Source organism: Mirounga leonina, unplaced genomic scaffold, assembly GCF_011800145.1.
Source record: "Mirounga leonina isolate KUSES-001 unplaced genomic scaffold, KU_Mleo_1.0 Mir_165, whole genome shotgun sequence".
In the NCBI taxonomy this organism is placed as follows: Eukaryota; Metazoa; Chordata; class Mammalia; order Carnivora; family Phocidae; genus Mirounga; species Mirounga leonina.
In genome coordinates, this window is record NW_023270415.1 from 49,305,376 (window position 1) to 49,331,816 (window position 26,441).

Sequence of the window (26,441 nt, forward strand, 5' to 3'; positions counted from 1 at the left end):
GTTACAAATTCCAGCAAATTCTGCCTTTTGAGACACGGAGACACCATGGCTCTGGTGATGGGGACTTCTGGGTAATGCTGTGATTGAGCCTGTCTGGATTTCCAGGTCTCTTGCAGATCTTTTCTGAATCCTTGTTCTTTTCAAACACAGCCTGGGTCAGGGGAGAAGAAGATATCAAGGGATCTATGGTGGGAATGCATTCATTTTGTAGCATTTATCATAATTGTAATAGAAACAGTATTTGTACAATTATTTGTTTTGCTTCTTGTCTCTCCCATGACACTTTAAATTCCCCAGTAAAGACTATGTCTGTTGAACTGTATTTACCAGTGCTTAACATAGTGCCTGCCATATACGAGGCATTTGGTGAATATTGTCTGAATGAGTAAATAATTAATGAATTAGTATTAATAGCTATTGGCCCATCTATAAATAAACTGGAATTTTATGGTCTGAATTAATTTTTATGATAAATTGCAGCTTCATCCAAGTTTACTTACTAATACTGAATGCAGTATTAATCTTTTAATATTACTAGTTGGATTAACAACAAGTTTTCTGTAAGAAAAAGCCCTGATTTGTGGCATTTTCCAATTTCTGTTGTCTAAATACGCCTCCAGGGCTGATTTCAAGCTAAGCCACATTACTCTGTTGAATGTGGAGTTGGGAAGAAATGTGCACAACTGGATCTTATGACTCGGTGAAAGCTGGCTCCAGAACTGCCCTGAAGCACTTTCCTGTGTGAGTTTAGGAATGTACTGTTCTTCACATACAAAGATTGTGCTGGTGATACACATTCAATAACATGTAATCTAATCTAATCTAATCTAATCTAATCTAATCTAATCTCAGTTAGCTAAGGGAATGCTATCAGCTATGAAGGATAAACTCAAAAAGTGTCTGTAGCTCAATATTATGGACGTTTGTTTCTTATTTACAGTCCACATTACAGTCCACATTGGTCTGGCTGATCAGCAGAGGGCTCTCTTCCAAGGGCTCATTCAGGTTCCTGGGCTCCTTTTTTTTTTTTTTAATTTAATTTTATTATGTTATATTAGTCACCATACATTACATCATTAGTTTTTGTTGTACTGTTCCATGATTCATTGTTTGCATATAACACCCAGTGCTCCATACAGAATGTGCCCTCCTCAATACCCACCACCAGGCTAACCCATCCCCACAGCCCCCTCCCCTCTAAAACCCTCAGTTTGTTTCTCAGAGTCCATAGTCCTCATGGTTCGTCTCCCCCTCCGATTTCCCCCCCTTCATTTTTCCCTTCCTACTATCTTTTTTTTTAACATATAATGTATTATTTGTTTCAGAGGTACTGGTCTGTGATTCATCAGTCTTACACAATTCACAGTGCTCACCATAGCACATACCCTCCCCAATGTCTATCACCCAGCCACCCCATCCCTCCCACCCCCACCACTCCAGCAACCCTCAGTTTATTTCCAGAGATTAAGAATTCCTCATATCAGTGAGGTCATATGATACATGTCTTTCTCTGATTGACTTACTTCGCTTAGCATAATACCCTCCAGTTCCAGCCACATCATAGCAAGTGGCAAGATTTCATTCCTTTTGATGGCTGCATAATATTCCATTGTATATATATACCACATGTTCTTTATCCATTCATCTGCCGATGGACATCTTGGCTCTTTCCATAGTTTGGCTATTGTGGACATTGCTGCTATAAACATCGGGGTGCATGTACCCCTTCAGATCACTACATTTGTATCTTTGGGGTAAATACCCAGTAGTGTAATTGCTGGACCATATGGTAGCTCTATTTTCAACTTTTTGAGGAACCTCCACACTGTGCAGAGTGGCTGCACCAGCTTGCATTTCCACCAACAGTGTAGGAGGGTTCCCTTTTCTCCACATGCTCGCCAACATCTGTCGTTTCCTGACTTGTAAATTTTAGCCATTCTGACTGGTGTGAGGTGGTATCTCATTGAGGTTTTGATTTGGATTTCCCTGATGCTGAGCGATGTTGAGCACTTTTTCGTGTATCTGTTGGCCATTTGGATGTCGTCTTTGGAAAAATGTGTGTTCATGTCTTCTGCCCATTCCTTGAGTGGATTATTTGTTCTTTGGGTGTTGAGTTTGATAAGTTCTTTATAGATTTCAGATACTAGCCCTTTACCTGATATGTCATTTGCAAATATCTTCTCCCATTCTGTCGGTTGTCATTTGATTTTGTTGACTGTTTCTTTTGCTGTGCAAAAGCTTTTTATCTTGATGAAGTCCCAATAGTTCATTTTTGCTCTGGGCTCCTTTTTTGGTAGCTCCTTTATCTCCTAGGTCTTGAATGAAGAGCGTGATGGTAGTATATGAGAGGTGTTTTTTTTAAAAAAGATTTTATTTATTTATTTGACAGAGAGAGAGAGGGTACAAGCAGGGGGAGTGGCAGGCAGAAGGAGAGGGAGAAGCAGGCTCCTTGCTGAGCGGGGAGCCTGATGTGGGGCTCGATCCCAGGACCCTGGGATCATGACCTGAGCTGAAGGCACACACTTAACCGACTGAGCCACCCGGGTGCCCCATATATGAGAATTTTTTAATGGCACACATCATTGTACTTATAATCAAATAACCAGGACATAGTCATATGGCCATGGCCATCCCTAAGTACAAGGGAGATTGAGAAATGAAGCATCCTGGGGAAAAAGAAAATAAATTTAATAGTTAGCCAGGATCTTTCAGTTTTCTAGTCATATGACAGATTAAGCTGATCAATTTATATTCTCTGACTAATATACACATTTATAAGCAGGCTGCAATGATGAGAAGTGGAGTCTAGTAAATTCTTTTATGTGTACAGAGTTCGCTGGATCTTATAAATTGGTCTATGGTCTAACCAATAATCCTTTGCTTCCCTGAATTACTCTATTATTTATTATCCCTATTTAAATGAAAATTACATTTTTGCAGGGCTTTAAATTCTTTTAAATTATTGTATGCACTTGACATAATTTTGTTTTTCTTTGGCTGTTCAGCTTAGCGCTTGCATTTATTATTTATATAATTTTTAAGAAATATTTCTATTTTCCTTAGTTTTTTTTCCCTCCCTTTCAAACCCACCAAGGTTGTTTGTAGAACGGAACATATGATAATAAGTGGCAAATTTGGGTCATTAGAGAGTATTCCATCTCTTAATATTGCTATACTACTCTGAAAAATTTGGCATATTTAGAAATGAAGGTAATAATACCTTATAATTTTGAATCCTATATGCCTTTGTATTCTCAGGGCCTTGGTGTTTTCGATATTTATGAAGATCAGCAAAGTTAATAGGCCCTAACCATGGCTATTTACAAGCATATGTATTACTAAGATATTTTTTAACAGCATTCATCGTATGATACACTTGCCGATTAACTTAACTGGTTAAAGGGTTTCATTAACAAAAGCCCTGTGATTTTGTTCCCAAATCAGTTTAATTTTGTTTCATAGACACATACCTTACCTCTGATAGACATTAATAATTTCATAACCAGTTAGTTAAAAGTCCTCTCCTACGTACACGTGCGTATGTGTTTGTGAGACGGAGTCCAGTATCCTCAGTTCAGAAGTTACATTGCTGTGTGTGTGAGGGGCTTTGAGTGGAAGCGTCAGCCTCTGTACTACTTCAAGTGAGTGGATTTGTTTCCTGAGCTTTAAAGATGAACAAGCTTTTAATCCAGGAATGAGCAGAGATAGTAAAAGAAGAAAAGGAAAGTGAATTGGGTGTTAGGATATGAGGATCCTAAGAGCTGGCAGTTCAGGGGGGAGCATAGTCTAGTCAGAAAAGCAAGCAGCCAACGTGGGTATCCCGGAGAGTATGGGGAGAGAATACTGAGAGAGTCGTTAACAGGAATCGTACAGCATCCTTCAAGCCCTCTACTCATTTATCTTATATTAGTAGCCCCTGGGTGTTAACAGGTGAGGAAAATGAAGCGCATCGTTCTTCCAAGTCTTGTTCTCATTTTGGGCTACACAGAAATGTTACTGTTACCATTTGTACGATGACTAGTTCACGCTAGGTAAATGGGTGAGGCTACGCACAGCCCTCTGTAGTCACTGAGGAGCATACGTGTAACCCATGCCTCATATCAAGTTGGGAATCTCTGCTTCAACCAGTGGTTCTCTAACTTTACCCGGCATCAGAATCACCTATAGCATTTGGCCAAAAAGTCACAGATTTCTGGGTCCTGCCCCAGAAATTCTGATTCACTAGGTCTGGAATGGGGCCTGAGAATTTGCACTTAAAAAAAAAAAAAAAAAGATTTTATCTATCCTCTTGACAGAGAGAGAGGGAACACAAGCAGGGGGAGCTGCAGAGGGAGAGGGAGAAGCAGGCTTCTTGCTGAGCAGGGAGCCCAATGCGGGACTCGATCCCAGGACCCTGGGATCATGACCTGAGCCGAAGGCAGACGCCTAACGACTGAGCCACCCAGGCGCCCCGAGAATCTGCACTTCTAACAAGTTCCCAGGTGATATGGATGCCATTGTCCCAGGGATAGTCTCTGAGAATCTCTGCTCCAGAAGAACTTGTAACTTGCTTACTTTGTCGCAAATAATGAAGCAGCAGTAGGTTGTTTCTGCAGATGATTGTGATTGGATGCTTGTCTGTCTCACCAACTCACTTCTGTTTTATTGTCAGTCACCAGGCACAAAGGGTATTATTTTTCAGTACTCTGACTTATTCTAAATGGATTCATATCATGAAATCATATAGCTTATATTGTCACTGTAATATGAATAGTAATCTGTTTAAAATAAGACAGAAAGGTTGAAATTCAAACTTTATTTTATAAACATTATTTTGTGGTTCTATATTTAGTTTACCTTTCACATTTAAGAGAGATCTGCAGTACCAATATTTGTCACAAGATGGCATCAAAAGGCTGAAGATTTTGGTTGAAACTTCATTTTTGAGAGTTGGATGTATTTCATGAGTATTCAAACCAAAAGAAATTTGTACCATGAGGTATTTTTTTTTAATATGGGTGATATTTTGGTATTTTCATATCAGAAATACTTTCTTATTTACTTATAAAAATAAAATAGGCACATATATTGACATTATTGATGACTAATTCTTTTAGAAATCAGTGAAACATAAATCTTAGTGTAATAGTATCCAATATCTTATCATCTTTTCCCAAGAAGGATTTCAAAAGAATTCAAGTTAGTAAGCATTTAAAGGTCTTACTGTCCTGTGATTGATAACGTCCCTTTATGCAAATAGACGATGTAAACCCTGTCCCCAATGAGCTTTGAATTTAGTTGGGGGGGCAAAAGAAATGTATATACAGTTCAAAGAGATAACAAAATAATAAAAATGATTAAGTACAATGTAGTACGATATGGATTATACAAACATTATGAAGAAGAATGAGGCCAATTAAGCAAAAATTTTAAATGGCATTTTACAAAAAATCTTTGTATCAGTTGAAAACACCATAATGAATCTTCCTTTTACTGCGATTATCTATCTATTATTATTATAACTTATTTAAACTATAAAGAAGTGTTTGGCAATCTTGAGAGCTGTGTAAGTTTCAGTATTTGACATAAACGTCAGAAAACACTCGAAATATGAACTCACCTTTTATTTCATGAATATATAATTTATTTTTTCTGATTAATTGAAAAAAGATTTCTTAGAAGAAGGTGAAGGTTTTGTGGTCACAAAGATAGTAGTTAAAATATTCTTAGATTCCTGGAGTCTGAAAAACATATCTATTAAAAAATCAAGTGTAGAATGGTGGTTACCAGGGGTGGGGGGTGGGCAGAAAGGGGATTTGCTGTTTAAGGAGTATAGTTTGAGTTTTGCAAAATGAACAAGTTTTGAAGATATGTTTCACTGCTCTGTGAATATACTTAGCACCATCAAACTGTGTACTTAAAAATGGTTAAAGTGGTAAATTTTTTTACCACAAAAAGGAAAAAAAACAAGTATCCTTTATAAATTATGAGCAATTAATAGGTTTATATTGAGGATCAACAGTGTTCCTAGCTTTATTTTAGCCATTAAGAGCTACTTAAAAGAAATAAATACCCCTTCAAGAAGCTTATAATGTAATTAATTGGTGATAGAAGATTAACCTAATTATTAGTAGGTCATCTACTAGAAGTCTAAATATAGCAAGCATTGTGCTGGACATTTTATATAAGTTATTTCCAATCTTTAGTTCTCAAAACAATATAGGAAAAAATAGTACTATCATCCCAGTTTCCCTATTTTATCACTAAGGAAACTGTTTTATAGATATGAAGGTTCAGCACCTTGTTCAAGGTTGCACAGTTTCTAATCTTGGAGTTGGTGTTTTAACCTAAGTCTGTCTAGCCTCAAAATCCATTTTCCCTATACTACACCATGCTCCTAATTTAAATAAAAAGTAATTAAAGAATACATATAAACAACCAGTAATTTGGGACTCTAGTTTGGTATTTCTGCTGTTGGTTAACATTGCCTGTTATATTATAATTATGCTGACAAAATTAAAAGATACGTGCTATAATAAATGGTAGCAGTTAATTGGGATTGTATTTTAACTTCAGAAAGGATAAGCATAGGATTTTTTGTTGTTGGTTTGAACTGCCTTCTCTTTTGATTTGTGTTTAACTTTTGGAGACACTAATTTTTCTTCCCTCTTTCTTCGTGTGCAGGTTATGTGGGTATGTAATTTGTGCCGAAAACAACAAGAAATCCTCACTAAATCAGGAGCGTGGTTTTATAATAGTGGATCTAATACACCACAGCAACCTGATCAGAAGGCTCTCCAAGGACTGCGGAATGAGGAGGCGCCTCAGGAGAAGAAAGCAAAAGTGCATGAGCAGGCCCAGTTCCAAGGACCCTCAGGTGACTTATCTGTACCTGCAGTGGAGAAAAGTCGCTCTCATGGGCTCACAAGACAGGATTCTATTAAAAATGGGTCAGGAGTGAAGCACCAAATTGCCAGTGACATAGCTTCAGACAGGTAAACATTTTGTTTAATCTTTAGGTAAACATTATTTTTAACCTTCATTCCAAACAGAAATAAAAATATATGAAATGTTTAGGCAACAAGTTGTCTAAATGTAATGTCAATGTCCATGTGTTATATATAAATGCCGGAAGTGATGTTCAGGACTTGAGCTTTTAGAAGTTTGAACAATCTTAGGTTTATTCTGATTTTCCAGAATGAAGAAATGAAATAAAACAGGGGATTTAGATAGAAGGCTATTGGCATAGGAAAGACAGACTGGGATAAGAGCCATGGGAATGAAGAAGAGATGCTTTTAAGACATTTTAGAGAGGTTGCATTGAAGGAACTAGCCAGAAGTGGGAGGTAAGAGAATGGGAAAAGTTACTGAGGTCTCTAAAAGTTCCACCTTGGGCTGAAGGATGAGGTAGTTTTCCAGGCAGGTAGATCCCGATGAAAGGATTTCACAAGTTTGCTGTTATCTGTGGGCTAACTCTGTTACTACTATTTGGGATCAATTCCATGGGCTTCTTCGTGTTAAAAATGTTAGACTTTTACAAATAGTATTTATGGTTCTATGTTTCCTGCCTTTGGAAGGGGAGAATGAAACATTTTCATGGGAAGATTATTTTTCTATACCACATTCCTATTTGAATTGCAAATTAAAAAAAAAATCTGTTTTATACTATTTCTGTCACCCAGAAGTGGCCAATAAATTTCTGTGTGAATAAGTCCAAAGTCATGCATTTGTGGAAAATCAAACCTAAAATTATACTAATAGGATGGTGGGTTCTGAGCATTCATTTATCACAGGTAAGATAATTGGAAGTCACTTTATACAGTGCCTAAAGTGTCACCCCGATGTATTGCTATGTCTTAGGAGAATAATAAAATGATGACTTCACCAGTTCTTTTGAAAACTAGCAAAAGTTAAACAATGTAATCCTATCTTTGGGCAAAACAGTGGTGGTTTCATGGCTGAAATACCATGAACATGTCTCAGTGTAAAATCTCAGGAACCCAAGAATTTTAAGTTTAGAGGACCATCTTCGATTGAGGTCCACCTTAAGCAGACAAAATAGTTTATTTGGAGGGCGGACCCAGGCACCACCTATAGGGGAGTGAGCAATGATTCGGTTAAGAGAGAAAAACACAATAGTAGGCGTATTCAAGAGCAGGTTACCTCTTTTGGCCAATGTGTCTCAATTTTACTGAGACTTCTGGGAGACAGGGTACAATGGCCTCAGAGTTATCCTACCTAATGGGCAAGGAGATTGGGGTATTTATCCCTATCTCTCCTTTGTTATTGGTCTGGGGTTGTTCCGGAGGGTGTTAACTCTTTGGAACTCACTGGCCAAGCATGTTCTTGTGGCCAGAGAAAGCACTCAGGCAGAGTATTACAAATATGGTAAGGAGACAGTGCTGTGTAGGGACTGGTAAATGATGAGGCAGTGTGAGTGGGGAGGACTTTAGAAATCAATAAAGCCTGTAAAATGGCAACTACAGTGGTCACGGTATATGAATTTGGGTGAAAAAATAGATGATAACCAGTGGAGGTAGGATTTTCAATGAATGAATGACTAAGTAAAACGGATAATGCGAACATAGATGCATTCTGCAAAAACTAGATAGATACATGAGATAGTTTCCTTTGGAGTTTAGAAAGATGGTTTAGGAAGAATAAAAGGAAATACTAAAACACTAGATCATGTAATAGATTATGAAGTTTTGGGATGCATTTCATCAGGAAGTTGTGGATGTTAAAAATAAATCCAACAAGTTTATGAATGATTAATTCATCTTTGTAAGGAAGCTAGATTCATCTCTCTAATCTTTGAAGATGGCGGTGATGAGAACAAATATATCTCTTTCAGTATTATCTCTCAACTCTTCTGTTGACAAAGGATTAGCCCGGATGAACAGTAGAATCTGATCCATTGTGGGGAAGCAAGATATAGTAGTTCTTTTTTTTTTTTCCCTTCTCTTTTGCCCGGTGACTTTGGCTGCCATTACTAGTAAGTGTGTACCTTAATGACTCAAAGTATTCTGTAAGTATATCCTTCCTTTCTGAAGCTCATATAAGTCAAACCAGTAGCTCCTTTTGTGTATAAGAATTACTCTAGTGGGCGCTTGGGTGGCTCAGTTGGTTAAGCGACTGCCTTCGGCTCAGGTCATGATCCTGGAGTCCCTGGATCGAGTCCCGCATCGGGCTCCCTGCTCGGCAGGGAGCCTGCTTCTGCCTCTGATTCTCCCCCCTCTCATGTGCTCTCTCTCTCTCGTTCTCTCTGTCTCAAATAAAAAAAAAAAAAAAAAAGAATTACTCTAGTCAGGAAAGAAGAGTGTTTTAGATTTAGTAGTTATGCCTAGAAAATGGAATTGGTTATTATTTGTAAAAGCTTTTATTTGAAAAATACTTTCTCTTCAAGAATAATTCAATTCCCCTTATCATAAGCAAAAACAGAGCGTTTGTTTTATTATTTTTAAATGTAGATTCTGTAGCAATTTGTCATGTGTGCATCTATGAACCCACGGAATTCTTTCTCCTAGAGCATGGGGTCAGCAAACTGTGCCTCCAGGCCACATCTGGCTTGCCTCCTGTGTTTTGTAAATAAAGATTTCCTGGAACGCCCCATACTATTCATTTACTTAGTGTTTCCTGGCTATTTTCAGCTACAACTCCAGGGTTGGGTAGTTTTAAGGGACTATATGGCTCTCATAGCCTAAAATATTTACTCTGACCCTTTGCAGAAAATGTTGGCCAACTCCTACCCTAGAGAGTAGTTAGTTCTCTTGTTCTGTTGATAGGTCTGCTTTCTTTGCCCATTTTTTGTTACTCTTTAAATCATTTCAGTTAAGCCTGTTTTCTTGTAGATATACCACATCTTCTTTATCCATTCATCTATGGATGGACATCTGGGCTCTTTCCATATTTTAGGCCTGTTTTCTTGTTCTGCTTTCTCCCTGTCCCTCTCCCAGGCTCTCCCTCCCTCTTTCCTTCCTTTTTTTCTCTGGGTCCCCTGTCTCTCTCTCTTTCTCTTTTTCTCTCCGCATCGCTCTCCTTCCTTACCAGAATGGATCTTCTAGCAGTTTGAGCTAGACAGTGAAATGGAGCTACTGATAAGGAATATAACTTCGGTTTAAAGTATTATTAGTAATTTGTTTCCTCAGTATCATTCAGAAACTAGTGCTCTCAAGAAGAGAAGCTTTGGCTCAATTAATTTAAATCTCTATAGATCTTAGAATTGTGTTTGACAGATACAAAAGTATTTTACATTTTCTTCTTTTAAGGAGTTTTAGTTTAATCTTTAACTACAGGAGCTTTGACCTGTTTTATGACTTTTTTCTTCCCTCACAGGTTTTGGACGCTTAGTATTTATTGAGTGAATGAATATCAATTGGCCCTAGATCTTGGCTTTGAGTTAATGAATATTTACCTAATTAGTTTATTCATAACAATGGCATATGTTTATCATCAGTTTAGATGCAAAATATTGTTAGAAGTTTTCAAATATGTTTTTTATTTCAGAATAAATTTTGAAATCACCATTTTTAAAAAATTATGTGCAGTTTGCTTACCCTTTGTTATGTCCCTCAGGAATGCCCAGTGGCTTCCCAGCCTTTAATTTACACTCATATAATGTGGTGACCTTGTTAAAATATAGATTTGAATTCTGTACTTCTGAAGTAGGACTTGATAATCTGTATTTTCACAAGCTTCCAAGTGATACCAGTACTTCTCGTGCAGGCCGGTAGTGAGGCAGCAGGGCATCTAAGAAGATCTTCGGGAGGGAAACACCACTGGCCTTTAATAGCTCAATGGCGGTTGTCCTCTTTGGCTCTACCACCAAGAGGCATACCACTCAGTGCACATGTAAGGTTCTTAGAAGCGACGTAATCGTTCATTTGAATATACCGTTCTGACATATTTATTGAATGGAGGACAAAGGTGGAAACCAGCTAGCTACCTGGTGGCAGATTGACTACATTCATGTAGCTGCAAGCACCTAACTCCTTTATTATGATGTTGTGGCTGAGCATTTACTTATTTAAATATGTTCTATTTTTTATAAATTACTTATTTCCCTATTATTATACAGTAAGGAATATATATATCTTAAAAGTTATATATATTATATATAATAATAATAAAATAAAATAAAAATATAATAATATAATATTCCTTATATATATAATATATATTATATTCTCATATATATATTATATTCTCTCTCTCTCTCTCTATTTCTCCTTTGCTCATTTGTTTTGTTTCTTAAGTTCCACATGAGTGAAATTATATAGTATTTGTCTTTCTCTAACTTACTTCTCTTAGCATATAAGTATATATATATAGTTAGGACATTTTACCTCTGGATTCATTTTCAAAAGAGTAAAGGGGATGTTACAGAATATTTATTTTACAGAGAGGCCTTGGGCTGGAGGAGGGATGTGAACCGCTGGGTTAAGGAATCTAAGGTGGGATCTAGAGGAGGGTGGGTGAAATAACCATGTAAAAACTAAATTTTCGGGACACCTGGGTGGCCTGGTTGGTTAAGTGTCTGCCTTCGGCTCAGGTCATGATCCCAGGGCCCTGGGATCGAGCCCCACATCAGGCTCCCTGCTCAGCGGGGAGCCTGCTTCTCCCTCTCCCTCTGCTGCTCCCCCTGCTTGTGCTCTCTCTCTCTCTGTCAAATAAATAAATAAAATCTTTAAAAAAAATAAAAACTATATTTTTGTTAAGAAAATAAAACTAAATAAAAACTAAAATAAATTTGTCTTACAACATTTAGTTGACATTTTATACACTTGAAATTATTTAAAAGTTGGATGCTTCATAATTTTCATAGTTGAAAAGTAGTTAAAATTTAGGAAACAGTTAATTTTTTTCTTTTATGTATAATTTTAGTATTTATTTAGCACTTCCTAGGACATTGGGAGAAGTTAAAAAGTAAGAAATATTATGGCTAATTTGTTTGGTGAAGGGATGAAAACTGGAAATCAGAAGGCATAGTTACTGTTCTTACTTCTTCTCTTTACTATTATCATTTGTAGATGTATACCTTTTCTTTGTGTCTCCATTGTCTCATCTCTGAAATAAGAAAGGCAGTCTGCAAGATCTCAAAAAGACTTCCAGTTGTAAAATTCTTTGCTTTGTTGTATTTTAAGGTCTCTGCCATGGTATAAACTTGAAAGTATTCTCTTCCATTATTTTTTTCTTTCCTATAACTGGTAGTCTTGTGTTCAATTAATAGAGGGTTATCTTCCATATTGTAACAACTCATTGTTAGAATCCACTTATTCAACAGACATTTATCAAATTTCAGTTAGATATTATCTGTTACTACATGTCTCAGATAATTTCACCATGATTCATATATAAAACTGAATGTATCTGACATGTTAGATTAAATCTCCAATAAGGACATTTTGACTCTGATCTTGTAATTATATTACTTTGTAATATTTCTTACTCTATTTTCCCTACTTCCTTATTCTATTACAAAACAAAAATTAAGAAGTAATAGGAAAAAGTAACAGAGTTAACTGCTTCTAATGGACTATGAAGAATTTTAAGAAACATAACGCAAATAATATTTCATAGGCATCCCAGATTCTTAAGTATTTGTTTCTACATTTTACTGCTTAAATAATGACACTTAATGGAAGTACTGAGAAACTTTATTATCATTTTTTCTGGAATTTTAATTAGGTGAGAGTGGAAAACTAAAAAAAATGTCATGACTCAATTACATTTCAGTGCATTCTGTTAGATGGTGAGCATGCTACCAGGTGTAATTGATGACAAGAGAGTAATAAAAATATAAGGTTATTATCTTGGATAAAAATGTAAAGTTTTAAGGCAAATAAAATATAATGAAAATTTAGTAGTTTGGTAATCACCATAATTTCCTTATGTCTGATACTTAATAACCTACCAACTACTTTTGTGACATTTCATTAAATAATTAATTAAAAAGTTTGATTCAAATTTCAGTTAACATACAGTGTATTATTAGTTTCAGGTGTACCATGTAGTGATTCCCTACAACACCTGGTGCTCATCACAGACAGCACCCTCCTTAATCCCCATCACCTATTTACTCATCCCCCCACCCACTTTCCCTCTGGTAAGCATCGGTTTGTTTTCTTTTTCTTTCTTTTTTTTTTTTTAAAGATTTTTAAAATTTATTTGACAGAGAGAGACACAGCAAGAGAGGGAACACAAGCAGGAGGAGTGGGAGAGGGAGAAGCAGGCTTCCCACTGAGCAGGGAGCCCGATGCGGGGCTCGATCCCAGGACCCTGGGATCATGACCTGAGCCGAAGGCAGACGCTTAACGACTGAGCCACCCAGGCACCCCTAAGCATTGGTTTGTTTTTTATAGTTAAGAGTCTCTTTCTTGGTTTGTCTCTCTCTCTCTCTCTCTCCTTCTCTCTCTCGTTTCTCCTTTGCTCATTTGTTTTGTTTCTTAAGTTCCACATATGAGTGAAATTATATAGTATTTGTCTTTCTCTAACTTATTTCTCTTAGCATAATACTCTCTAGCTCCATCCATGTTGTTGCAAATGGCAAGATTTCATTCTTTTTTCTGGCTGAGTAATATTCCACTCTGTGTGTGTGTGTACCATAACTTCGTTATGCATTCTTCAGTCGATGGACACTTGGGCTGTTTCCATAATTTGGCTACTGTAGATAATGCTGCTATAAACATTGGGGTGCATGTATCCTTTTGAATTACTCTTTCTGTGTTCTTTGGTATAAGACCTAGTAGTGCTATTGCTGGATCATAGGAGAGTTCTATTTTTAACTTTTTCAGGAAACTCCATACTGTTTTCCAGAGTGGCTGCACCAGTTTGCATTCCTACTAAGAGTGTAAGAGGGTTCCCCTTTCTCCACTTCCTTGCCAACACCTGTTGTTTCTTGTGTTGTTGATTTTTGCCATTCTGATTGGTATGGGTGATATCGCATTGTAGTTTTGATTTGTACTTCCCTGATGATGAGTGATGTTGAGCATTTTTTCATATCTGTTGACCATCCATATGTTTTCTTTGGAAAGGTATCCATTCATGTTTTCTGCCCATTTTTAATTGGATTATTTTTAGGGGGGGGTATGGAGTTTTATAAGTTCTTCATATATTTTGGATACTAACCCTTTATCAGATATGTCATTTGCAAATATCTTCTCCCATTCCGTAGGTTGCCTTTTAGTTTCATTGATTGTTTCCTTTGCTGTGTAACATTTGATTAAAGTAAAAGCAATAGTTAAAATACACGCTTAAGACTTTTGCTTCCAGTATAGATGGAGTAATAGGGCCTAGATTTACCCTTCAGCCAGAGAGATCTGAAAAAATAGACAATATATTTGGAACAGTGGTTTTTTGGAAATTGGGCACTAGGCAACAAAGGAGAGTACTACCTGAGAGATGGAAAATGAACAAAGTGAGCCCCATGATTGCCCTAACATCCTGCTTTGAGAGAGTTTATAAGCTATTCCACAGGGAGAGGAGTATAGGCAGAGCCTAGATGTCTTCCTGTGTTGAGGAGACAGTTCTGAGGGCTTGGGGAGACCAAGGCAGCTGTAGTTTGCTAGACAGAGTACCAGAGAGGAGACAGATGAACATAAAGATACCCTGGAGATCTGAAGAGGGTTCTTTTTGTGTATTCAGTGGACTAACGATTGGCACATGTGTGTGAAGAAACTATTTGTGGCCAGGGAAAGAATCACTCAAAATGATTAGAGGGAACACTGGCCTGCATTCACATAGGACCAAGAATAATGTCTGTTCCCAGCAGACAGACTACAAACCCTCAAGATTCCTGGAATATTGCGTAGAGTATTTTAGAAAGTTTTATCTCAGCAATGGGGAATAATTAATGCTAAAATGAGCACTACTGTGGGACAGAATAGCAAATCATAAAAGCAAAACCTGAAAAGATCAGGCTGTTTCCAAGTAATTTAACTGCCCCCCAGAAGTTCAAGAAGATTTATAGGAATACAAAAATATTCAGTACCCTACAAGATAAAATTCACAGTGTTTGACATCCAATCAAAGATAACCAGGTACAAAATAGCAGGAAAACTCAATCAATAATGGGACAGTAAAACTAGACACTGGACGTCAACCCAGAAGTGATACAGATATTAGAACTAGCAGGCAAGAACTTAAAAATAGTTATTATAATTGTATCCCATACAATTTAAAAAAGTAGAAATAAGTAACATAGAAAAATAAAATCAAATTAAACTTGTAAAGATGAGAATTAAAATATACTTAATGGGGATAATGGAAGATTAGGTACCAAGGAAGAAAGGATTAATGAATTGAAGACCAACAGAAATGATGCAAAATGAAATACAGGATAAAAAATGAATAAATAATTTAAAAAGTGAAAGACCATCATTAGTTATGGAATAGTATCAAGTATTTAATATACATGTAACTGGGTGGTCCTTGAAGGAGAGGAGAGCATGAAGAGCACTAAGAAAAATTTGAAGGAATAGTGGTCAAATTTTTTTCTTTCTCCAAATTTTTATTTAAATTCCAATTATTTAACATACAGTGTAATATTAATTTCAGGTGTAGAATTTAGTGATTCATCACTTACATACAATTCCCAGTGCTCATCGCAACAAGTGCACTCCTTAATCCCCATCACCTATTTAACCCCTCTCTACACCCCCTCCCCACTGGTAACTATCAGTTAAACACATTTTAAATATAAAGACAAATACAGTTAAAAGTAAATGAATGGAAAAGATATATCATGCTAAAACTACTAATAAAGCCAGAAAGAAAGCTGGACTGGTTATACTAAGACCAAAGTAGATATTAGAGTAAACAATATTACCAGGAATGAAGAATGTTGCTTCATAATGAAAAAGGTCAGTTAATCAAGAGAACATAAACATTTTATTTATTTATTTTTAAAGATTTTATTTATTTATTTGAGAGAGAAAGAATGAGACAGAGAGAGAGCATGAGAGGGGGAGGGTCGGAGGTGAGCTGCTGCTGAGCAGGGAGCCTGATGTGAGACTCGATCCCAGGACCCTGGGATCATGACCTAAGCAGAAGGCAGTCGCTTAACCAACTGAGCCACCCAGGCACCCGAGAACACAAATTTTAAATGTTTATGTCTCTATTAACAGACCTTCAAAATATATGAAGCAAAAACTGATAAAACTGTAAGGAGAGATTAGGCAAATCCACAATTGTAGTTGGAGATTTCGATACTCTTGTCTTAATAACTAATAGAACAAGTAGGCAGAAAATCAGCAAAGATAGAGTAGACTTGAGCAATTGTATCAAACAATGTGACCTAGCTGATCTTTATAGAACAATCCACTAAACAACAGCAGAATATTCATTCTTATTAGGTTTACACAGAACAGTTACCAGGATAGACCATATTCTAGCCATTAAACAAGCCTCATTAAATTGAAAGGAATCCAAGTAATACAAAATATATTCACTGATCACAATGGAAATAAATTAGAAACCAGTAATAGAAAGATCTATGAAAGTATCTCCTAATATTTGGGAGCTAAATAATGTACTTTTAAATAACGTAATGATCAAAGAAGATTTCAAAAGAGAGTATAGAAAACATTTTTAACTAATTAAATGAATTAAAATGAAAACACAGCACAGAATTTGTAGGCTGCCATTAAAGCGGTACTCAGGGCAGAATTTATAGCGCTAGGCACCTATATTAGAAAATAGGAAAGATCTCAAAGCATTGATCTCAGCGTCCACCTTAAGAAACAGAAAAGTAAATTAAACCCAAGTAAGAAGAATAAAGAAAACAATAAAAATGAGAGCAAAACTCAGTGAAAGAGAAAATAGAAATGAAGCCAAAAGCTGATTTTTTTTTTTTTTAAAGATTTTAGAGAGCGAGAGAGGGAGTACAAGCAGGGGGAGTGGGAGAGGGAGAAGCAGGCTTCCTGCTGAGCGAGGATCCTGATGCGGGGCTCGATCCCAGGACCCTGGGATCATGACCTGAGCCGAAGGCAGACGCCTAACGACTGAACCACCCAGGCGCCCCACCAAAAGCTGATTCTTTGAGAAGATCAATAAGATCGCTAAACCTCTAGACAGACTAATTGGGAAAAGAAAGAGAAGATAGAAATTCCCTGTATCATGAACAAGAGAGATGACATCACCATGGACTTCAATGATATTAACATGCTAAAAAAGGAGATATTTTGAAAAACGTTCTTCCTACAAAATCGACAAGTTAGATGAACTGGACAAATTCCTTGAAAGACACAAATTACCAAAGCTCGCCCAAGAAATTGATAGCTTAAATAACCTTATATGTACTAAAGAGATTGTATTTGTGGTTAAAAACCTTCCCACAAATAAAACCATGGACCTGATGGCATCACTGGTAAATTCTAACAGACTTTTTTTTTTTTTCCTAAAGATTTTTTTTATTTATTTGACAGAGAGAGACACAGCGAGAGAGGGAACACAAGCAGGGGGAGTGGGAGAGGGAAAAGCAGGCTTCCCGCTGAGCAGGGAGCCCGATGCGGGGTTCGATCCCAGGACCCTGGGACCATGACCTGAGCCGAAGGAAGACACTTAACGACTGAGCCACCCAGGCGCCCTAACAGACTTTTAAGGAAAAAATGCCATTTCTACATAAACTCCTCCAGAAAATTAAAGAGGAGGGAATACTTCCCAACTCCTTCTCTTAGCTAACATTATCCTGATACCAAAACCAAAACCAAACTACAGATGAACATCCCTCATATATAGAGATGCAAAATTTTGAAACAAATTTAGCAAATTAAATCCATCAGGATATTAGAAGGATACTACATCATGACCAAGTGGGGTTTATCTCAGGAATGTACAGTTAGTTTAACATTTGAAAGTCATGGTAATTCACCATTTTAACAAAATAGAAACATCAAATTATTTCAATAGATACAGAAAAATCATTTGACAAACTCCAACATCCATTTTTAATAAAAACTCCCAGCAAACTAGGAATAGAAAGGAACTGCCTTAACCCAATCAAATGTATTAATGGTGATTCTGCAGCTGACATCACATCTACTCTTGAAAAATGAATACTTTCCCCTTAAATCAAAAACAAAACAAGGATGCCCATTTTCACCACTTCTAATCAACACTGTAGTGGAGTTTCTAGTGAATGAAATAAGACTAAAATAAGTAAATAAAATAAAAGGCATCCAGATTGAAAAGAAATACTTTCTTAATTCACAGAGAACATGACTGCCTTTATAAGAAAAATCAGAGGAGTCTATAAGAATGCTATCAGAACTAATAAGTGAGTTTAGCAAGGTGGCAGGATATAAAGTCAATATCAGATAACCATTTGTATTTTTTTTTAAAGATTTTATTTATTTATTTGACAGAGAGAGAGAGTGTGCGCACAAGTAGGCAGAGTGACAGGCAGAGGGAGAAGCAGACTCCCTGCTGAGCAGAGAGCCCAATGTGGGGCTCGATCCAGGACTCTGGGATCACAATCTGAGCTGAAGGCAGACGCTTAACTGACTGAGCCACCCAGGCGCCCCACCATTTGTATTTTTAAATACTAACAAAGAACAACTTGAAAATGGAATTTAAAATAGTATTATTTATGGGGCACCTGGATGGCTCAGTTGTTAAGCATCTGCCTTCAGCTCAGGTCATGATCCCAGGGTCCTGGGATTGAGCCCCGCATTGGGCTCCCTGCTCTGCGGGAGGCCTGCTTCTCCCTCTCCCTCTCCCACTCCCCCTGCTTCTGTTCCCTCTCTGGCTGTCTCTCTCTCTGTCAAATAAATAAAATCTTAAAAAAAATAGTATTATTTATAAGAGCTTAAAAATATGAAATATATTTTCACTAGCACCAACTGATTAAAGTACTTAGATATAACTCTGACAAAATATGCACGGGATCTGTATGCTGAAAACAATGAAATGCTGATGAAAGAAGTAAAAGTTCTGAATAAATGAGATATATCGTGTTCATGGATTAAAAGACTAAATATTGTTAAGATGTCATTTCTCTCTGGTTGAATCCGTATATAAAAATAGATTCTTAAATTCATATAGAAGTGTTTGGAATAACCAAAACAGCTTTTAAAAAGAATGAAGATAGAAAACCTAACACTCCGTGATTTGAAGACATGATAAATCTACAGTAATTAAAATAGTGCAGTATTGGCATAAATAAACACAAATAGATCAATGAAATAGAATGGAGAGCCTATACATAGACCCACACATGTATTGACACTAATTTTTGACAAAGGTACAAAGGCAAATCAGTAAAGAAAGGATAGTCTTTTTAGCAAATGGTACTGGAACAATTGAATACCCACTAAAAAAAAAAGGAGTTTGAGGTTTACTTTTTTACCATATAAACATAACTGAAAATAGATCATAATCTAAATGTAAACCTAAAAGTAAAAAACTCCTAGAGAAAATATAGGGGAAAATTATTGTGACCTTTGTTTAGGCTAAAACTATAAAGCTTTTGGGAGGAACTAGAGGAGAATATCTTCATGACTTTAGGGTAGGCAGTGCTTTCTTAGGCACAGAAAACACTAATCATGGAAAAAAATGACAAGTCAGGCTTCATCAAAATAAGAACTTCTGCTCATCAGAAGACATTCTTAGTAAAATGTATAATCAATTTGTATTTCAAGAAATTTCAAGACAAAATATTTGCAATACGTGTAGCTTAAAAAGGAATATAATGAACATTTACATTTAAATGATAAAAATAGCCCCCAAATGCAAAAAATTGGAATAAGCTCTTCACAAAAGAAAATGTATGAATGGTTAATAAACATAAGAAAAAATGTCTGGTGTCTTTAGTCATTTGTGAGATGCAAATCAAGACTGCAGATAGTTTGATGCACTCACTAGGAAGGCTACAATTTAGAACAACAAAAAGCTGGTATCACGTAATATTTGTGAGGACTTAGAGCAAATTGGAATTCTAATTCTTTGCTGGTGAGAGTGTAAAACATGTGAAATGGTACGAGTGTTTTGGAAAAGTCTTTGACAGTTTCTTATAAAACTAAATACATATTGGGGTGCCTGGGTGACTCAGTCGGTTAAGCCTCCGACTCTTGGTTTTGGCTCAGGTCATGATCTCAAGGTCATGAGATTGAGCCCGGCATTGGGCTTTGCGCTCAGTGGGGAGTCTGCTTGAGATTCTCTCTCTCTCCCTCTCCACCCTCCCCACCCCCCTCAAATAAATAAATAAATCTTAAAAAAAAAACAAACCCAACTAAATATACACTTAGCCTGTGACCCAGTAAGTCTACTTCTGGGTATTAACCTAAGAAAAATGAAATCATATGTCTATAAAAATACTTATATAGTAATGTTTGTATTAGCTTTATTCTTAGTAGTTCGGAAATGGAAACTTTCCATATGTCCATCAATCAGGAGAATGAATAAACAAATTGTGGTATATTCAAATAAAATGAGGGAACTATTTACATGCACAGAAACATGGATAAATCTCAAAACTATTGTGCTGAGTAAAAGAAGCCGGACATTAAAGAGTACATATTATATGGTTCCATTTATATAAAGTTTAAAAAGAGACCAAAAAATGGGTAGAGGAAGAAATCATAACAATGTTTTCCTTGTGGGAACTTTCTGGAATGATAGTAATGTTCTGTATCTCGACAGAGATATGGATTAGTAATTGTGTATATTTGTCAATAGCTATTGCAGTGTGACACTTAAGATTTGTGTACTTTTTACCTGAAACCAGTATTACACTATATGTTAACAAACAAGAATTTATTTATTTATTTATTTTTAAAGATTTTATTTATTTATTTGTCAGAGAGAGAGACAGAAAACGAGCGGGGGGAGAGGCAGGCAGAGGGAGAAGCAGGCTCCCCGCCGAGCAAGAAGCCCGATGCGGGACTCGATCCCAGGACCCTGGGATCATGACCTGAGCTGAAGGCAGACGCTTAACCGTCTGAGCCACCCAGGCGCCCCGCTACATTAAAATTTTTTATCTTTAAAAAATTTTCCAGTTTTATTGAATACAGTTGACATGTAACATGGTATTAGTTTGTGTACAACATATTGATTTTATATATGTGTATATTGTAAAATGAGTATCAAAATAAGTTTAGTTAATCCTTCACCTCACATAATATATTTTTTTCTTGTGATGAGAACTTTTAAGATCTATTCTTATATTTGCTACATTTTTAAGTGCCGGTTTCATTGAAATTTTTAAAGATTTTATCCATTTATTTGTCAGAAAGAGAGAGAGCACACATGAGCAGGGGGAGTGGCAGGGAGAGGGAGAAGCAGGTTCTCTACTGAGCAAGGAGCCCGATGCAGGACTCGATCCCAGAACCCTGGGATCATGACCTGAGCTGAAGGCAGATGCTTAACTGACTGAGCCACCCAGGGGTCCCAGTTTCATTGAAATTTTATTGGTACTAAGTGTTTTAGATTTGTTATGAATTTGGATTAGAAATAATGAATTTTTCTTCATAACCTTTCAACAACGGTTCTTTTCAATATATTCAGAGATGCTTATATTTATAGAATGCTGATAGTAGACCTAGAACCAAATCAGTTGTATTTAGAATTTATTAACTGTGGATTACATACGACTTAGGGACTATGTAGCCTATTTCTGTGAGCTGTTTTCTGAAACTGTGACATAGTTCTCATGAAATCTTATTCTAATTCTTTTTTTTTATTACAAAACTTAATTATTTTTATTTAACCAAGGTGACAATAAGAGATCCCAAAGGCAAATATGTAGGGTTATATAGTTGCTAGCAACACTTAGCTCCTTTCTTTGAGGAGGGTTTTTTTTTTTTTTTTAAGATTTTATTTATTTGAGAGAGAGAGAGAGAGAAAGCAAGAGAGTGGGGGAAGGTCTGAGGGAGAAGCAGACTCAGGCTGGGCTGAGCGCAGAGCCCCATGGGGGACTCCAATCTGAGACTCCAGGACCATGAGCTGAGCCAAAGGCCTACTGACTGAGCCACGCAGGCACCCATTGAGAAGTTTTAACCAAGTAATCAAAGACCTGAGAATGACAAAACATAGAAACTGGTTTTCTGGGCAGACAAAAGAGGAAAAAAGTTTATTTACAATTTCTTATTAAGAGCAGACCACTAATTCAAGAAAACTTTGTCTTTTGAACAGAGAGAGAATTTCAATCTTATACCACTGTACTTTTAAAATCCTTTTATTTCAACCTTCGTCTGTCCTGACCACACCTAAAATTCCTTTTCAGAGATTTCCCTTCACAAACCTTCTACAACTTCCTTTTGTATTTAGATTTTGTCCCAAGACCTTTCCCCCCAAACAACCATCTTATTTAGGACAATATTACCTTCTTTGACCTTCGACAAAAATGCATTCCCATTCCTTATACCTTTTTTACACATCTCCTATGTTTCTTTTTTAAAAAAATTTTTTTTTATTCTTTTATTTTTTTTTTAAAGATTTTATTTATTTTTTTGACAGAGAGAGACATAGCGAGAGCAGGAACACAAGCAGGGGGAGTGGGAGAGGGAGAAGCAGGCTTCCCGCAGAGCAGGGAGCCCGATGTGGGACTTGATCCCAGGACCCTGGGATCACGACCCGAACCGAAGGCAGACGCTTAATGACTGAGCCACCCAGGCACCCAATTTTTTTTTATTCTTATGTTAATCCCCATACACTACATCATTAGTTTTAGATGTAGTGTTCCATGATTCATTGTTTGTGCATAACACCCAGTGTTCCATGCAGATGTGCCCTCCTCAATACCCATCACTAGGCTAACCCATCCTCCCACCCCCCTCCCCTCTAGAACCCTCAGTTTGTTTTTCAGAGTCCATCGTCTCTCATGGTTCGTCTACCCCTCCGATTTCCCCCCCTTCATTCTTCCCCTCCATGTGACATGCTTGTTTTTTTCTTCATATATATTGCATTATTTGTTTCAGAGGTACAGATCTGAGATTCAACAGTCTTGCACAATTCACAGCGCTTCCCAGAGCACATACCCTCCCAGTGTCTATTACCCAGTCACCCCCTCCCTCCCACCCCACCCCCCACTCCAGCAACCCTCAGTTTGTTTCCTGCGATTAAGAATTCCTCGTATCAGTGAGGTCATATGATACATGTCTTTCTCTGATTGACTTATTTCGCTCAACATAACACCCTCCAGTTCCATCCACGTCATTGCAAATGGCAAGATCTCATTCCTTTTGATGGCTGCATAATATTCCATTGTATATATATATACCACATGTTCTTTATCCATTCATCTGCCGATGGACATCTTGGCTCTTTCCACAGTTTGGCTATTGTGGACATTGCTGCTATAAACATCGGGGTGCATGTACCCCTTCGGATCCCTACTTTTGTATCTTTGGGGTAAATACCCAGTAGTGCAATTGCTGGATCATATGGTAGCTCTATTTTCAACTTTTTGAGGAACCTCCATACTGTTTTCCAGAGTGGCTGCACCAGCTTGCATTCCCACCAACAGTGTAGGAGGGGTCCCCTTTCTCCGCATCCTCGCCAACATCTGTCGTTTCCTGACTTGTTAATTTTAGCCATTCTGACTGGTGTGAGGTAGTATCTCATTGAGGTTTTGATTTGGATTTCCCTGATGCCAAGCAATATTGAGCACTTTTTCATGTGTCTGTTGGCCATTTGGATGTCTTCTTTGGAAAAATGTGTGTTCATGTCTTCTGCCCATTTCTTGATTGGATTCTTTGTTCTTCGGGTGTTGAGTTTCATGAGTTCTTTATAGATTTTGGATACTAGCCCTTTATCTGATATGTCATTTGCAAATATCTTTTCCCATTCTGTCGGTTGTCTTTTGGTTTTGTTGACTGTTTCCTTTGCTGTGCAAAAGCTTTTTATATTGATGAAGTCCTAATAGTTCATTTTTGCCCTTGCTTCCCTTGCCATTGGCGATGTTTCTAGGAAGAAGTTGCTTCGGCTGAGGTCGAAGAGGTTGCTGCCTGTGTTCTCCTTTAGGATTTTGATGGACTCCTGTCTCACATTGAGGTCTTTCAACCATTTGGAGTCTATTTTTGTGTGTGGTGTAAGGAAATGGTCCAGTTTCATTCTTCTGCATGTGGCTATCCAATTTTCCCAACACCATTTGTTGAAGAGACTGTCTTTTTTCCATTGGACAGTCTTTCCTGCTTTGTCAAAGATTAGTTGACCATAGAGTTGAGGGTCCATTTCTGGGCTCTCTATTCTGTTCCATTGATCTATGTGCCTGTTTTTGTGCCAGTACCACACTGTCTTGATGATGACAGCTTTGTAATAGAGCTGGAAGTCCGGAATTGTGATGCCGCCAGCTTTGGTTTTCTTTTTCAACATTCCTCTGGCTATGCGGGGTCTTTTCTGGTTCCATACGAATTTTAGGATTATTTGTTCCATTTCTTTGAAAAAAGTGGATGATATTTTGATGGGGATCTTATTCTAATTCTTTACCTGAGATATGTAATGAGGGACAAGTAACATGAAGATGAGAGAAAGAAGATAAAAATATATAAGGGGAAATAATTTTATTTTAAAAAAGATTTTATTTATTTATTTGAGAGGAAGAGAGAGAGAGGGAGGGGAAACAGGCTCCCCGCTGAGCAGGGAGCCCGCTGTGGGGCTCAATCCCAGGACTCTGGGATCATGACCTGAACTGAAGGCAGATGCTTAATGGACTGAGCCACTCAGGCACACCAAGGGAAATAATTTTAGAAAGGGAATCAAAGGGAACACTGAGTCAGTTGGGCAACTGCCTTTGGCTCAGGTCATGATCTCAGGGTCCTGGGATCGAGTTCCGCATTGGGCTCACTGCTCAGTGGGGAGCCTGCTTCTCCCTCTCCCTGCTGCTCCCCCTGCTTGTGCTCTCTCTCTGTGTCAAATAAATAAATAAATAAATAAATAAATAAATAAATAAATAAATGAAATCTTAAAAAAAAAGGAAGGGAATCAAAGCATGGTTAAGAAAGAGATTAATTATAAAGAACTAAGGAACTAGAAAAGGTAAAGCTCTGATGGTTGCCTTAGGAGAAGGAAGAATCTTAGTAACTTGGAAGCAAGTAGCTTTATAACCTTTATTCCTAGATATTTCTTTTTATACTTTTTAGAATATCAGACGAAACAAAAAGGCAACAAAGATGGCTGTGTGTTTGGTGCCACTTCCACTGAATTATGCACATTCAATAAATGCTTGGAACAGATGACGAATGATTGAAAATTATCATACTAATGTGTTTAACATGACTGATGTCATTTCTGTACATCTTTGTCTTTTATTGGCAGAATGATCAAACCACAGGCTTGAAAATATATGATGACATTTTCTAATATAGCCGACACTTGAGACCTATTTTTAAGAATATGATATGAGCTCTGAAAGGCAAGCTATGTCTCTCGGAATAAATAACTTTAACAGTTTTAATGTCAATATTTAGATGAAAAAGAATTTTTAGTTCTATTTTCAACTGAATTAAACTTGAACCATTCTCCAGTTTCCTTCCTTTAAGTGACCTATAAAAGGAATTGCAATGTGTGCCAGTTTGCCTAGGATGGTCCCAGTTTGCACCTGCTCTCTCTTGGCAGTCTGCAGAGGTTGGCATTTATCCTGGATTTTTTTTATATGAAGTGTTTCATTAACAGTTGCACTAAAATAAGTTGGGGTAAGTTTGGTAGGTCTCCACTTCGTACTTAACAGCTCCTGACATGAGTTCATTCTGTGTGGGATGCCTGTGCAGTGAACAGAGCTCTCTTCTGAAATGCAACCAGCAAGAATCCATCTTTCCCCTAACTCTTCAGACTCACGATAGTTAACATTTCTCTTTTAAGAGCAGGATGCGAGGTGCTCACTGACAAAGCAAAGTGTGGTCTAAATGTCGCTGCTGGTGGTGGGGGAAGATCTGACATGACTGTTCCACTTGCCCTTTGGTATCGAGGCCAGTTTTATCATGGCTCATTCTTTAGCATGTGAGATGCAGGAAGTAAGGTTTGTGGGAGACTTTAGAAATTATGGGTGAGGTGTATGTGAAGCATGTGCAGGAAATAGAGGATGAACAGTTTCGTTGTAGGGTGTATAGAGGGTAGTCTGGGTGTTTTTTCTACAGTGGTATTGTCATTTATTGTGTAGTATAAACTATAACTGTTTATGTATTTTATTATTTTGTAGTTTTTAAAAACTTTGTGATAAGTATTTCATTAGCAAGGTGGTAAAAAAAGAAAACTGCATTTTTATTGATGATTGTGTAATTTGCACAAATTTTTGTTTCATTTGACTTCCACTAGGGGGCCTGTAGTCACTGAAAACATACGTTCAAAAAAGAAAATAATATCCCGCGAAGAAGGAACATCTATTTTAGAAGTCAGTTATTTTAGATCTAAAGATGTCAAAATCATACTTACAGATACAGAAGGTGTATTTTACACGCATTCTGTCAAGCATGACTTTTCTTTTTGATGATTTTTCTTTAAAACTAATTTTAGTCATTTTCAATTCTAAG

The 26,441-nt window shown here is 37.1% G+C and overlaps 1 protein-coding gene across 19 annotated transcripts in view; it reads left to right on the forward strand.

Moving 5' to 3' along the window:
• RIMS2 (regulating synaptic membrane exocytosis 2) overlaps positions 1 to 26,441 on the forward strand; it is a 580,329-nt gene that overhangs the window by 163,251 nt on the left and 390,637 nt on the right. For all 19 annotated transcript variants that reach the window (XM_035011697.1, XM_035011686.1, XM_035011694.1 and 16 more), the window contains one exon: positions 6,664 to 6,974. In XM_035011697.1, the coding sequence (XP_034867588.1) occupies positions 6,664 to 6,974 (311 nt within the window). The remainder of the gene's footprint in view (positions 1 to 6,663; positions 6,975 to 26,441) is intronic.